The 13,751-nt window shown below is 37.4% G+C and overlaps 1 protein-coding gene across 13 annotated transcripts in view; it reads right to left on the bottom strand.

Moving 5' to 3' along the window:
* IMMP2L (inner mitochondrial membrane peptidase subunit 2) overlaps positions 1–13,751 on the bottom strand; it is a 937,771-nt gene that overhangs the window by 144,005 nt on the left and 780,015 nt on the right. For 3 of the 13 annotated variants that reach the window (XM_074367206.1, XM_074367210.1, XM_074367216.1), the window contains one exon: positions 2,901–10,147. The exons of the other annotated variants lie outside the window; for them this stretch is intronic. In XM_074367206.1, the coding sequence (XP_074223307.1) occupies positions 9,916–10,147 (232 nt within the window). In that variant the 3' untranslated portion in view covers positions 2,901–9,915. Of the gene's footprint in view, positions 1–2,900; positions 10,148–13,751 lie in introns of those variants that run through there. 13 annotated transcript variants of the gene reach the window in all.

Raw genomic sequence — 13,751 nt, 5'->3', positions numbered from 1 at the left:
ACTTCCTCCTACATAGCCACAGCCCATCTATCACCACTGTCATTATGTTGATGGTTGGTGGGGGTGGGAGTGGGTATAGAATTAGGCTCATTTCTTTTTTATTCAAAAAAGATACCTTACTAAAAAAGGGATTGGTGCTTTACGTTTAATTAAAATAAAAATGTAATGGGAAATTCAGCTTTCTTTACTCAACAAATATTTTTGGAATGATCTTTTCTCTGGAAATAAGATTTGAGAATATTTTTCAGGTGATTTTTATTCTCATCTCTAGTTTAGAAAAGTGAAAGCTATATTTTCCTCTTCATTTTTTTCAGCTTCATTAAGGTATGATTGACAAACAAAAATTATATATACTTAAGGTGTACAATGTGATGATTTGATGTACATTGTGAAATGATTACCATAATCAAGCTAAAACATGTGGCTGTGAATCGAACTAAAGTTTCTGCACAGCACAGGAAACAATCAACAAAATGAAAAAGCAATCAATGGAATGGGAGACAATGTATGTAATGCATTATTTTTCCAGTTGTGAATCTCAGATGCCTCCAGGGCTCAGAGCAAGGCGAGTAGGAATTGTTAGCGAACTAGAGGGACACCAAGAAATAGTTACTCCTCAGTAGGCACGTGAATAAAATACCTAAGAGAGGGAGTGGAAAGCAATGTCAGATGATGAAGGCTGGGTATTGACTCGGGCACATTGGAGGGCGTTAGTGGCCTTGACACAGAAAGTTCCAGCTGAGTGGTGGGGGCCAAAGCTTGAAAGGATTTGGTTTCAAAGGGAATAGAGGGAGGAACTAGAGATAGTGTGGACAACGCTTTTGGGGATTGCTTTATAAAGGGAGAAGAGAGCCAAGAGAGTGTCGAGAATACAAGGGGACGTGTGTCAAGGGAAAGAGTTGTCAGGTGGGAGAAATTACAGCATATTTAGATGCTGATGGGAATGATGGGGAGAAAGGGAAAATTGGTAATGTACTAGCATAATGTCCTTGACTGGGAGAAAGGGCTTGGATCTAGTATACAGTGGACATAAGAGAATTTTTACATATACAGTTTTTTCAAGTCACTTGTGCTGCAGTCTGAATACAATTTCAAATTTATCTTCCCAGTCTTGGATTCAATTTTCTGAAATGGAAAGGTGCATTTTAATTAGTTTATCCATCAGAACAGTCAGGAACCAGAGAACGTGGATAGAGGTACAGATAAGCTGTTAGACATGGTTATGGCAGACCACTGAAGTCCTCTTCTTATGCCTTATATGTTCTCATTAAATTGGAAGCAAAGTCATTATTTCAGGGAGAGCATTAGAAGAAGGTGGAAAAGCTTTCTGAGAGGAGAAGATATGAATTAGTCTTTAAAGAAGGTGAATAGATGAATTAGATAAATACAGTGGGAAAGGGATAGAGACATGCTGTGCTTTTGAGTCTGGGTGACATTTTTATCTATGACAGCACCCAGAGAGAGCAGAGCTTTTACAGGGACTGCAGCAATATGAGAAAATTGGTGAGAAGGATTGTATTCTTGCAGAAAGCAGGAGTGGGGTTAGGAGGATCTGAGGGGGAAATATGTATGCTTAGAGCTCCCATTCTCCTCTTTGGCCTCAGAGAAGCAAAGTTTCACCGAAAAAAAAAAAAGGAGAATATATATTTTGTGAGAAGTCTGAAAAGAGTAAAACTCCAGACCTGGGTTGGAGAATGTCAGTGGGACCTCACTTACTGGCAGCCCTGCATGCTATGTTTGGAGATGATCTCTCTCCTTAGGGTCCTTGGGTTCTTTGTGTGTAATTCCACCTAATGGGTGAAGGTAGACTCTTTGCAGCTGGGGACTAGGTACCCCCTCTTAATAGGACTGAATAAAGACTTGCTAATCTTGTGATTTAAGGTATAGCAAGTAGTGAGAAAATTACTGTAGCTTCAACATAAATGTGAGTGAGGTCAAACTAATATAAAAACCTAAACTGAATCTCTGTTGTAATGTGAACTTTTTAATATAGGCTCTGAATTCCTCCTGAATTTGATATATTTTTCCAGGTGAATTTAATACCCTTCCCATTTTGCCCCGTCAAGTGAAAGTTTCCAATGTTCTGCATATCCAAATTGTTCATAATAGTGTCTTGCATATTTGAAGATCAAAAATTAAAAATCAGCCAATTTTAAGGTTGAAATGCCTATAAAGTTTGTTACCAAATTTGGCAAAGAGACCTTAACTTCTGAAAGACAGACATGATAGTCTTGACCCAAAGAAGAGCTCACCCACAGACAGCCCTTTAAACTATACTAGGAATCCTTTTCTACAAGAGTATCTATGAATTAATCTACATTAATTAAGAGAGACATCAACATTACACAACAGAAATTTGTTTCTTGTTCACTTAATAGTCCTGGGAAAATGTTTCCATTGTGTTGGAAACATTGGGTAAGTTGGGTTGTCTCTTTTTCAGATGGTCACTCAGGGATCCACATGGCCTTATAAGCATGAGCATCCCACTGGAAGACATGGGAAGAGCCTGGAGGAGCCCCTGAGAGGTTTTATGTGTCAGACACATTAATAGTTTTTAATCATAATCTTGAGTTGGCAAGAACTCAGGAACATGGTCAAAACTAACTGCAAGGGGACCTGGAAAACATAACTTAATGGTATTTCTAGCTAAAAGAGGAAAATGATCTTGGTGAACTGCTGGAGGCCTCTGTTATAGTATTATGAGAAGTTGTGTATAAGAGAGATGCTCAAGAGATTTCTGACTTTTAAAATATAAAATTTTAGAGGTTTATTCTTACGTGTTTGAGGAGGAAAACTGGCAGTGTGGGAAGGCAACTCTTTAAGAAATGTGTAGCTTGGATCACATACTTCTTGGATTTAGCAAGAGAGGAGAGAAATTATAAGATATCAAGAAATCAAAATCCAAATTGGAGACATGGATGTCTCCAAATTCTCTTTTTATTGAGGTACAATTGACATATAACATTAGTTTCAGGTATGCAACATGATTATGCAGTATTTCTATGTATTATAAAACAATTACCACAATAAGTCTAATTAACATCCATCACCACAGGTAGTTATAATTTTTTTCTTGTGATAAGAACTTTTAAGATACATTTTCTGAAGCAGCTTTCACAAATGCAATATAGTATCATTAACCATAGTCACCATGCTATACATCACATCCCCATGACTTACTTAGCTTATAATGGAAATCTGTACCTTTTGACCCCCTTCACACATTTTGCTCCCAATCTCTGGCAACTACCAATCTGTTCTCTGTATCTATAACCTTTTTTTTGGGGGGGGGGGTCCACATATAAGTGAAATCATATATTTGTCTTTCTCTGACTTACTGTCTTTCTCTATCTGACTTATTTCACATAGCATAAATAGCCCTCAAGGTCCATTTATGGTGTCACAAATGGTAAGATCTCCTTTTTAATGGCTGAATAAAATTCCATTGGGTATGTTTTCTCCTAGTAGTTTAATGGTTTGAGGTATTACATTCAAGCCTTTAATCCATTTTGAGGTAATTTTTGTGTATGGTGTAAGATGGTGGTCCAGTTTTGTTCTTCTGCATGTGGCCATCCAGTTTTTCCAACACTGTTTATTGAAAAGATTATCCTTTCCCTATTGTATAGTCTTGGCTCCTTTGTCATAAACTAATTGTATATGCAGGAGGTTATTTCTGGGCTGTCTGTTCTGTTCCCTTGAGCTGTGTGTCTGTTTTTATGCCAGTACCATTCTGTTTTGATTAGTATTGTTTTCAAATATAGTATGAAATTAGGGAGGATGATGTCTACAGCTTTGTACATTTTTCAAGATGGCTTTTGCATATCCAGGGTCTTTTGTAGTTCCATATAAATTTTAGGGTCATTTGATTTATTTCTGTGAAAAATGCCATTGAAATTTTGATCAAGGAAATGTTTAGTCTTGCTCTTCTACACATAGCTGTCCAGTTGTCCCAGCAACACTTATTGAAGAGACTGTTCTCCAGTGTATATTCTTGCTTCCTTTCTCAAATATTAATTGACCATAGGTTTATTTCTGGGCTCTCTGCTCTGTTGCATTGGTCTATATATGTTTTTGTGCAAGTATCACATTGTTTTGACAACTGTGGCTTTGTAGTTGACTGTAAAGTCAGGAAGCGTGATACCTCCAGCTCTGTTCTTTTTTCTCAAGATTATTTTGGCTATTTGGAGTCTAAAGTTTAGGATTATCTGTTCTAGTTCTGTGAAAAATGTCATGAGTAATTTCATAGGGGTTGCATTAAGTCTGTAGATTGCTTTGGGTCATAGAGACATTTCAGCAGTATCAGTAGCCCAGTGCGTGGACATGGGGTATCTTTCCATTTATTTGTATCTTCATCGGTTTCTCCCATCAGTGTCTTATGGTTTTCAGTGTACAGGTCTTTCACCTCCTCGGTTAAATAAATTCCCAGGTATTTTACTCCTTGATGCAATTGTAAAGGGGACGGTTTCCTTAATTTCTGTTTCTGATAGTTTGTTAGTGGGTAGAAATGCAAAATATTTTGTATATTGATTTTGTATCCTGCAACTTTAATGAATTTGCTGATTAGTTGTGATAGTTTTTTGGTAACATCTTCAGGGTTTTCTACATATAGTATTATGTCATCTGCAAATAGTGACATTTTTACTTCTTTTTTCCCTATTTGGATGCCTTCTATTTATTTTTCTTGCCTGATAGCTGTGGCTAGAACTTCCAATACTATATTGAATAAAAGTGGTGAGAATGGGCATCCTTGTTACTCCTGATCATAGAGGAAAGGCTTTCAGCTTTTTAGCATTGAGTATGAGCTGTAGGCTTGTAATAAAATGACCTTTATTATGTTGAGGTATGTTTGCTGTATGTTAAGAATTTTCATCATAAATGGATGTTGAATTTTGTCAAATGCTTTTTCATCTATTGAGATGATCATATGATTTTCATTGTTCAGTTTGTTAATGTGGTGTATCACATTGATTTGCAGATCCTTGCATCCCTGGGATAAATCCCACTTGATAATGGTGTATGATCCTTTTAATGTATTAATGAGCTCAGTTTCTTAATAATTTTGTGATGATTTGCATTTATATTCTTCAAAAATATTCACCTGTAATTTTCTTTTCTTGTGGCATCCTTGTCTGGTTTTGGCCTTAGGGTAATGTTTGGCCTTGTAAAATGAATTTGGAAGTGTTCCCCCCTTTCCTATTTTTTAAAAGAGTTTGACAAAGTTGGTATTAATTTCTCTTTAAGTGCTAGGTACAGTTCATCAGTGAGGCCATCTGGTCCTGAACTTTTGTTTGTAGTTTTTCATTACTGATTCAATCTTCTCACAAGTAATTGGTCTGCTCAGATTTTCTATTTCTTCGTGATTCATTCTTGGTAGGTTGGATGTTTCTGGCAGTTTATCCATTTCTTCTAGGTTGTCCAATTTTGGGCATATAAGTGGTCATATTAGTACCTTATGATATTTTGTATTTCTGTGGTATCAGTTGTAACATCTTCTCTCTCATTTATGATTTTATTTTATTATTTATTATGTAATGCTCTCTTTGCCTCTTATTACAGTCTTTGCTTTAAAGTCCATTTTGTCTGACATTAAGTATTGAAACTCCAGATTTCTCTTGGTTTCTATTTGCATGGGATAGCTTTTTTCCATCCCTTCACTTTCAGTCTGTGTGTATCCTTATATCTGAATTGACAGTTTTGTAGGCAGCCTAGAGATAGGGTCATTTTCTTTTTTAAATCCATTCAGCCACTCTATGTCTTTTGCTTGGAGAATTTAGTCCATTTGCATTTAACATAATTATTAATAGGTGTGTAGTTATTGATATTTTGTTTGCTTCCTGGATGTTTCCTAGTTCCTCTGTTCCTTTCTTCTTTTGCAACTCAGTATTTTCTGTAGTGGTATGCTTAGCTTCTTACTTTTATATATTTATATATATGTGTGTGTGTAGCTAGGTTTTTGCTTTGTGGTTAACATAAGGCTTACATATAACAATTTGTAACAATCTACTTTAAATTGATAACTTAAGTTTGAGTGCAATCTACAGCTTTGTATTTTTAGTCTCCTCCCACCATATTTTATGGTTTTGATGTTACATTTACATCTTTTTATCTTGTGTATCCTTTGGCTAATTATTGTAACTATAAAACATAAAATAACTTTATTATCATTGTCTTTTAACCTCTTACTAGCTTTATAAGTGAGTCATCCATCACCTTTACAACATTAGTTTATTCTGTATTTTACTATGTATTTAACTTTATCCATGAGATTTATACTTTGATGTTTTCCTGTTACTCATTAGCACCACTCCAGCTTAAAGTAGTCCCTTCAACATTTCTTGTAAGGCTGATTTAGTGACAATGAACTCCTTTATCTTTTGTTTGTTTGGTGTGTCACTTCCTTCTAGCCTACAAAGTTTCTGCTGAAAAATCTGCTGACAATCTTACGGAGAGTTCCCTTGTACATAACAAGTTGTTTTTCTCTTGCTGCTTTTAAGATTCTTTTCTTGTCTTTAACTTGTGACATTTTAATTATAACATGTTTTGGTGTGGGTCTCTTCAGGCTTATCTCCTTTGGAACTTTTTGGGTTTCCTGGATCTGGATGTCTGTTTCCTTCCCCAGGTTAAGAAAGCTTTCAGCCATTATTTATTCAAATGAGTTTTCTGCTACTTTCTCTCTTCTTCTGAGATCCCTGTAGTGCAAATGTTGGTCTGCTTCATCTTGTCCCTTGAATCCCTAAAACTATCTTCAGTTTTTAAAAAAGCTTTATCCTTTTTGGTGCTCTGATTGTGTGAGTTTCACTACCCTGTCTTCAATTTCATTGATCCTTTTCTCTGCCTCCTCTAGCCTTGTTGAATACCTCTAGCATTATTTTGTTTGTTTTGTTTTGATTTTTACTCTTCAGCTGTGATTTTTTGATAGTTTGTTACAGTTTCTAGCTCTTTACTGAAGTTCTTACTGTGTTCAATTCATTCTTTTCCTGAATTCAGTGAGCATCTCTATGACCATTATTTTGATCCTATTTTATCAGATAAATCCTTTATCCCTGTTTCATTAATGACATTTTCTGAGGTTTGTTATTCTTTTATTTGGAATATTCCTGTTTCTTCATTTTCCTTGACTCTCTACGTTAGTTTCCATGCATTAAATAAAACCACCCCCTCTCCAGTCTTAAAGGAGTGGCCTCACATAGGAGATGAACCTATTGTTGTACTCTGCCTTAGTTCTTGATTGTCTTTCAAACCTTTGCAATTGTCCAAGCAGCCTACTTGATTTTTAGTGGCTCCTAGTAGTTGAGAGTATGCCAAGACCTGTCAGTGGAGGGGAGGATCTCAGTCAGCACCTAGATTCCAGTGGTTTGGAAGCCAGGCCCTCAGGCAGCAGCTTTTAAAGTATGTAAATACTTATATTCTGGTGGGATCACAAATGTAAATCTCATTGTCCACCAGAGTCAGACAATCTGGAGGAGTCTCCTAGGTGGCAGTCACAAAAATCAGGGTGCCAGACAAGTATACAAGCTCTTTTCTGGGAGACGCTGGCAACCTGGAGTGAGGCAGAGGGAGAGCATGAGGATGGCATCCACTGACCCCCATCCCTGGTGTCCTTACCTCAGTAGCCCCTAGATATGTGCCAAACCAGAACCCTTCCCATTAGACCAAAGCTCCAAGGAAATGGGCCTTTTTCACAGAAAGACTGAGAGTATGCTTCAGTGTGCTGCCACTAGGGATGGGCACAGTGCAGCCCAGAACTGTGGCCCCAATTTTTAACAGTCCATGGGATGGTGGAATGCTAGTCCAGCTGGCCACCAGAGCCAGGTGATCAAAGGGTGTCCCATGGGTGGCAGCCACAAAAAACGGAGCACCAAACATGTGTAAAAATTTTCGCTGGTGTGCTGGAACATGGCAGAGGGAGAGTGCAAAGATAATGCCTGCCCTCCCAGGTCTCTGAAAGGGTTACAGTCAGCCCTGAGATGTGTGTTTAATTAGAAGCCTGCGCCTCACGTCAAAGCTATGAATATAAACTGCAAGTCCTCTTCACAGAAAGACCAGGCTCTTGAGTCTGTTGCCTCTTGCTGTGCCCTGGGAGTGGAAGACAGTTAAGGACTCTTTCCTTCATTGGTTAATACTGAGAGTGATTGATACTCTCATGAAAGTGCATACTAGGTAACACAGATAAAAACTCAGCCTGGAGTTGCATCTTTGAGAAGGTAAGTTATGAGCTGCATTGTTCAACAAGCATCAAGTATTAACTCCGCTGGTGATGTGCTAGATGGCTAGAGAATACAAAATTAAATAGAAGGAGCATTTGTCTCCTATCTGAAGATTCACAATCTTGAATTAATAGTTAGAGCAGGAAGACACAGATCGTCAATAAGGTAGCAAGGCTGATAGCCATTCTGCCAAACTGTTAAAATACCAAATTCTTCCACACCAGAGTAACTAGCAGCTACTCCACATACCCCTTCATTTCCTCTCTACTCTCTTCCCCTCATCATCACCCTAACCCCCCTCTTCCATAGTCCCTAGACTTTCCTATATTCCAGTAACTAAAGGGTTAAAACCTTTATGCTCTCAATATTTTACATGTAATCCTAGAGGATGCACTTTGCCAAGGGAAAAAAATTACAAGTCTTGAAATAGCAAGGAGTATTTGGTAATCAGCAGTTAAAAGTCAGAGTGTGAAGTTCAAGTTGGGGAGGAAAGGGAAATGGAATTGAAGAACTGATAAGGATAATATAGATCCATCAAAAGATATTAAGCAGATCTCTTAAAAATAATAATTTTGACCAACCTTAGTACATAAGCATGCACTGATGTTTGTTGAACTAGCTATTAAGGTGCTAATGAGTTATTATTAGTAACATATGCTCTTGATATGCATTTTTTGTTGTTGTTGCTCTTTCTGTTCCCATCAGCAAATAATGAGGTTGCATACACATTTGCAAGATGGCTAGTCCTCATCTGGGATCTTATCTCCTGATGAAACAGAAGAAAATGAGACCAGCCATACAGAGGAGATTGATCTAGAGACGTAGTTTTTCATAAGTGCCAAACTCCAACCAGTGGGAGGGAAAAAAGAAAAGCTTCATAAATATCAACTTGCATGCAGATAATTTCCCACCCTAGCTATACAATTATAAAGTCTAATATGTATTACCCCACTTTTCAATTGGTGATTTCAGTATTACTAACAGGAGCACTGAAAAATCATTGGGGGGTGGGGAATCAAACTTGACTGATCTGGAGTGATTTTTTTTTCCCCCCAAATAGTGACTGCATATTATTAATAAATGGGTTTACTCATCAATGTGAACAGACATGAGAGTATTAAGAAATTTGGGATTAAAAAAGGACCAATAAGAAAGATTTGATTGTATGGAAGTATTGCTAGAATTGGTTCTCCACTAATTTAATTCCTTACTTCCAAAATAGAGACTATATTCCTTTTTTTGTAATTATTAAAGGTTAAAGGATAAACACCCAAAACAGTATTTGAGCAAATCAGTGTTTTCTTTTTACATCAGTTTACTGTTCTTCCTCACTGGTAGTCATTGCACTGTAGATGCTGTCAACCATATATATTCCAAAATATAATTCCTATCACTATGTGTATAATGTTTCTTCATGTTCCATCTCAAGAGTAATCTTCATAGTCTTCCACCAGCAAGCACCAAAGTCAAAGCTTAACAACCAACAGAAAAAGTATGTATAAAAAATAATCCAAAATTTATCCCCTGTCAGACATATGGGAATAAAATCTTCTTATTGCCAAAGGCTTGCAATTTTTAAAGCATTAAACTATAGGGTATTACAATTTAACACAAAAGCAGATGCTATTTAATACTGTTTAATAGTTTAAAACTCCTTCTCTAATATTACAGATCATCTTCACGTGATAGAAATGTTCCTTGCACACCATCATCTTGTGGGAAGCTTTGCCCTTTTGGATATTTCTCTTCTCCATCCCTCTTGCTGTGACGGGAGGTGGTGGTGGCCTCCCCGCGCCAGCAGCTCAGGGGGATCCACGCAGGCATTCCTCTTCACTCTGAACTGGCAAGCGCTCTGGAGGAAGGACAGATTCCAACTTCTGCCAGCGCTCTGGAGGCCACAGGATGTGTGTAGCATGAGCATGCAGGAGCCCCAGGGAAACCTGAACCCACGAGAGACAGAAAGAAAGCGAGAAAGACATTCTTTTTATGAAGGATCATGATTGCTATCTCGAAAACAGAATTTGATGCCGGTCTGATAGTCCAAGGAAAGATGATGATGATGAAGGAAGTAAACAGCCAGTGGCATTTTTCTGTGGGCTTCGTACATGTACATGCCTTTAATACTCACACCCATTTGAGGTAGGTACTGATCCCATCTCCTTTTTTCATAAGCTAGAACTATGTTCATGGAGGTTAAAGAACTTGTCAAAAGTCAATACAGCTACCACGCAGTAGAGGCTGGCTTCAGGGCTGACTAGTCCAAATCCAGGGTCTGCAAACTTAACCATTATCCTCAGCAGCCTGCTTGTGTATACCCCGGAAGCATAAATCTGGCTTATATTCTCAGGATTTCCTACAGAACTCCCACTATCTCAGAGAGACATTTTAAAAATCTGTATCTTGCCAAAAGTATTGTCCCACCTGCTGGATGAGCAGCAGGGGTTAGGTGTGAGATTGGGTGGTGTGCCTCCACCCACGGAGAACACTGAAGCAGCGTGGATCTAGTGCTCGCAGAGAGAGGTGGAAAACCAGGAGAAAGGTGGGACGGGAACGAAGGGAAAAGAATTGATGGTCCTCATCTCATAATGGCTCAATGTTAACGACTTTCTGACTTTGCATGTTGCTTTCACACCATCACATTCAGTAGAACCCATACTTCTAATTCTGAATTTTGATCTTTTCCCAGGTCAGCGATACATGGTACGATACTGACACTTTCTCATGATGCTGGGCAGTGCCTTCGAGCCAGACAGTCACAAAGGTAAGCAACTGGTAACGCTTGCAACCGTTCTGTTTCTCACTTTCAGTACAGTATTCAGTAAGTTACAGGAGATATTTTGTACTTTATTATAAAATAGGCTTTTTGCGTTCGATGATTTGGCCCAACTGTAGGCTAATGTTAAGTGTTCTGAGCACATTCAAAGTAGGCTAAGTGAAGCCATTGTTTGGTAGGTTAAGTTTATTAAATACATTTTTTACTTAAACCCATTGAAGGTTGAAAGTATCTTATCAGGACATAACCGCCTCATAAGTGGAGGCAAATCTACAGAAAGATCATGGCAGATGGTAAACGATGTACCAGGATGGAAAAAGAGGCAAAGGGAGGGAATTTTTCCTGGAGGAAGTAAGGCTGAGTCCTGAGAGGGAGGGAGTCTCTTAAAAATGTCTTAAGGCTCCCTAGGGACATCAGCTGTGGCAAACCTGTTTAAAACGCAGATCCAAGTTCTATCCTCAGATTCTACCCTGCACAGGTCTGAAAAAGAGCCTAGAACTCTGGGTCTTTTGGCACTGTCAGGCAGCATTTCAATGGTATGTAAAAGGTTACAAAACACACTCATGCTTAGCGCATATTTGAGTGCCATCCATAAATCAGATACTAGGCATCCACTTTATTTTCAAATGTTCTTCTTATAAATTAGAATGCCCTAGAGATGAACACATGACATTGCTTTCACTGAAGTTCTGTTTATTAGCTTTTGAATTTGAAAAATCACATTGCCCAGAGATTCAGAGCTGGATGTCAAGGGAGAGACTTCCAAATAGACAACCAGAAACACATTAAAAAAAAAAAAAAAAAAGGTAAGAAAACATTCATCACAACTTCAAATATAAACAAAAGAAGCCCATGGGCCCAATAAAGGAATTTTTCTTCAACTTTTTTTATATAACATTTTCAAATTTTCTGTAGGTTTGATTTTTAAAGTAACATCTCTATTCACCAAAATTCACCACTTATTTATGTTTTACTGCATTCATTCCTCTCTCGTATGTGTGTATATATATCTGTATACAAAGACTTTCTCCTGAACCATTTGAAAGTTGCTGACATCATGCATCTCCTAAGAACACTTTCCTGCATGAACACATTATATGCAAGGTATTTAATACTGATATATTATTTAATATATAGCCCATATTCAAATTTTTCTTTTATAATGTCTTTCATAGCTATTTTTAAATTCTTGATTGAGGGTTACAAATGACATCATAATTGTCATTATTTTGCTTCAGTTTACATTTAGTTTAATCAGAATGTCCCCCATCTGTAATTGACTGATTCTTCCCCTCCTGCTTAGATTCCAGCTAAGTGGGGTGATATTTTGAAATACGTAAATATCCTGTATGTCAACATATCATCTCGCTGCTCTTTGAAGGAGGCTGGTTTCTAAAGTATCTAAAATAATTTTAACATTCTTTGATTATTCTGCCTGAAACAATTATTCCACTGAGGATTACAAAAGAGATTTTCTAAATTTACTATTTTTTTTTATTAATTTCCATTCTTCTCTTTAAAAAGGAATCTTTTATGTTAAAATAGAGGCATTTGAAGTTGGAGGGGAAAAGCCCCTTTTTAAATTCAAAATCATAATATCTTTTTGTTTTTTTTTTATTCTTGAGTGGCCTACAGTTGGCCAGTGATTTTGGACATGCTTCCATGAATCTTCGATCACTTCCTAATTTTTTGGTACCACTAGGTGGTGTGGGCTTACCTTGTACTTTATACCTGTTCCATCTGAAATTAGACATTTCTTTAAGGAGCCTTGATTTCTTTTACCAAGGAATGCTATTTAGAAACCAATATCTGGTACTAGATGTGCTCATAGGTGTCAATCTTCTATGCCATTTCAGGGGATAAACACTAAAATGTCCCCAACCACAGGGTTCTCCCTCACCTTCCCATAGTCTATATTTTATCTCCTTTTTTCCACAGTGAGCACTCTGTCTCCCCACAACAACAGCACGTTTAAACTATTTTTTGTGTATTTTAGGGTAGTGTAAGTCACCATAACTACTACCAACAACAAATTTACTGAGTAAGAATCAAGATTTTTTTGCAGTTATTTTGGTTCTTAAAATAGATCTCACTGTAGCCATGTACTGGAAGAGTCTTGTGTTCAAAATTTATTTGAATTCACTTTTTTTCTCCCTAATATAGTTATCTTCCCAACTGATACATAGTTAGATCCACTTGTTTCTACTTGTATTCCATTTTAGACTTTGCTTTTGTTATCCTTCCTGATTGTTTTATTTTTGAATAAACATTTAAATGGTTCTAAATATTAAAAGTTGTAGCAGGCAGAATAATGCCCCCTACATAATCCAAAGAAGTGTGTATCCTGATCCATGGAAGGTGTGAATATAACGTTACAGAGCAAAAGAGGAATTAAGATCACAGCTAGACTTAAGGTTGCTGATCAGTTGATCTTAAGATAAGGAGACTGTGCTATATTCTTCCCTGGACACAGATGTGATCACAAGGGTCTTAAATGTAGACCAGCCAAGCAGAAGGGTAAGATTTAGAGAGAGATTTGAAGACATTAACACTGCTGGCTTTAAAGATGCAGAACAGGGTCATGCGTCAAGAAATGCAGGTGGCCTCTAAATGCTGGCAAGAAGCAATTATCCCTGCTGACACCTTAATTTTAGCCTAGTGAGACCCATGTTGGACTTCCCGATCTCCAGAACTGTAACATAATAAATTTATGCTGTCTTAAGCCACTAACCTTGTGGTAATTTATGACGGCAACAACAGGAAACTAATAA

Source organism: Camelus bactrianus, chromosome 7 (genome assembly GCF_048773025.1).
Source record: "Camelus bactrianus isolate YW-2024 breed Bactrian camel chromosome 7, ASM4877302v1, whole genome shotgun sequence".
In the NCBI taxonomy this organism is placed as follows: domain Eukaryota; kingdom Metazoa; phylum Chordata; class Mammalia; order Artiodactyla; family Camelidae; genus Camelus; species Camelus bactrianus.
This window is presented reverse-complemented; position numbering and strand designations above follow the sequence as displayed.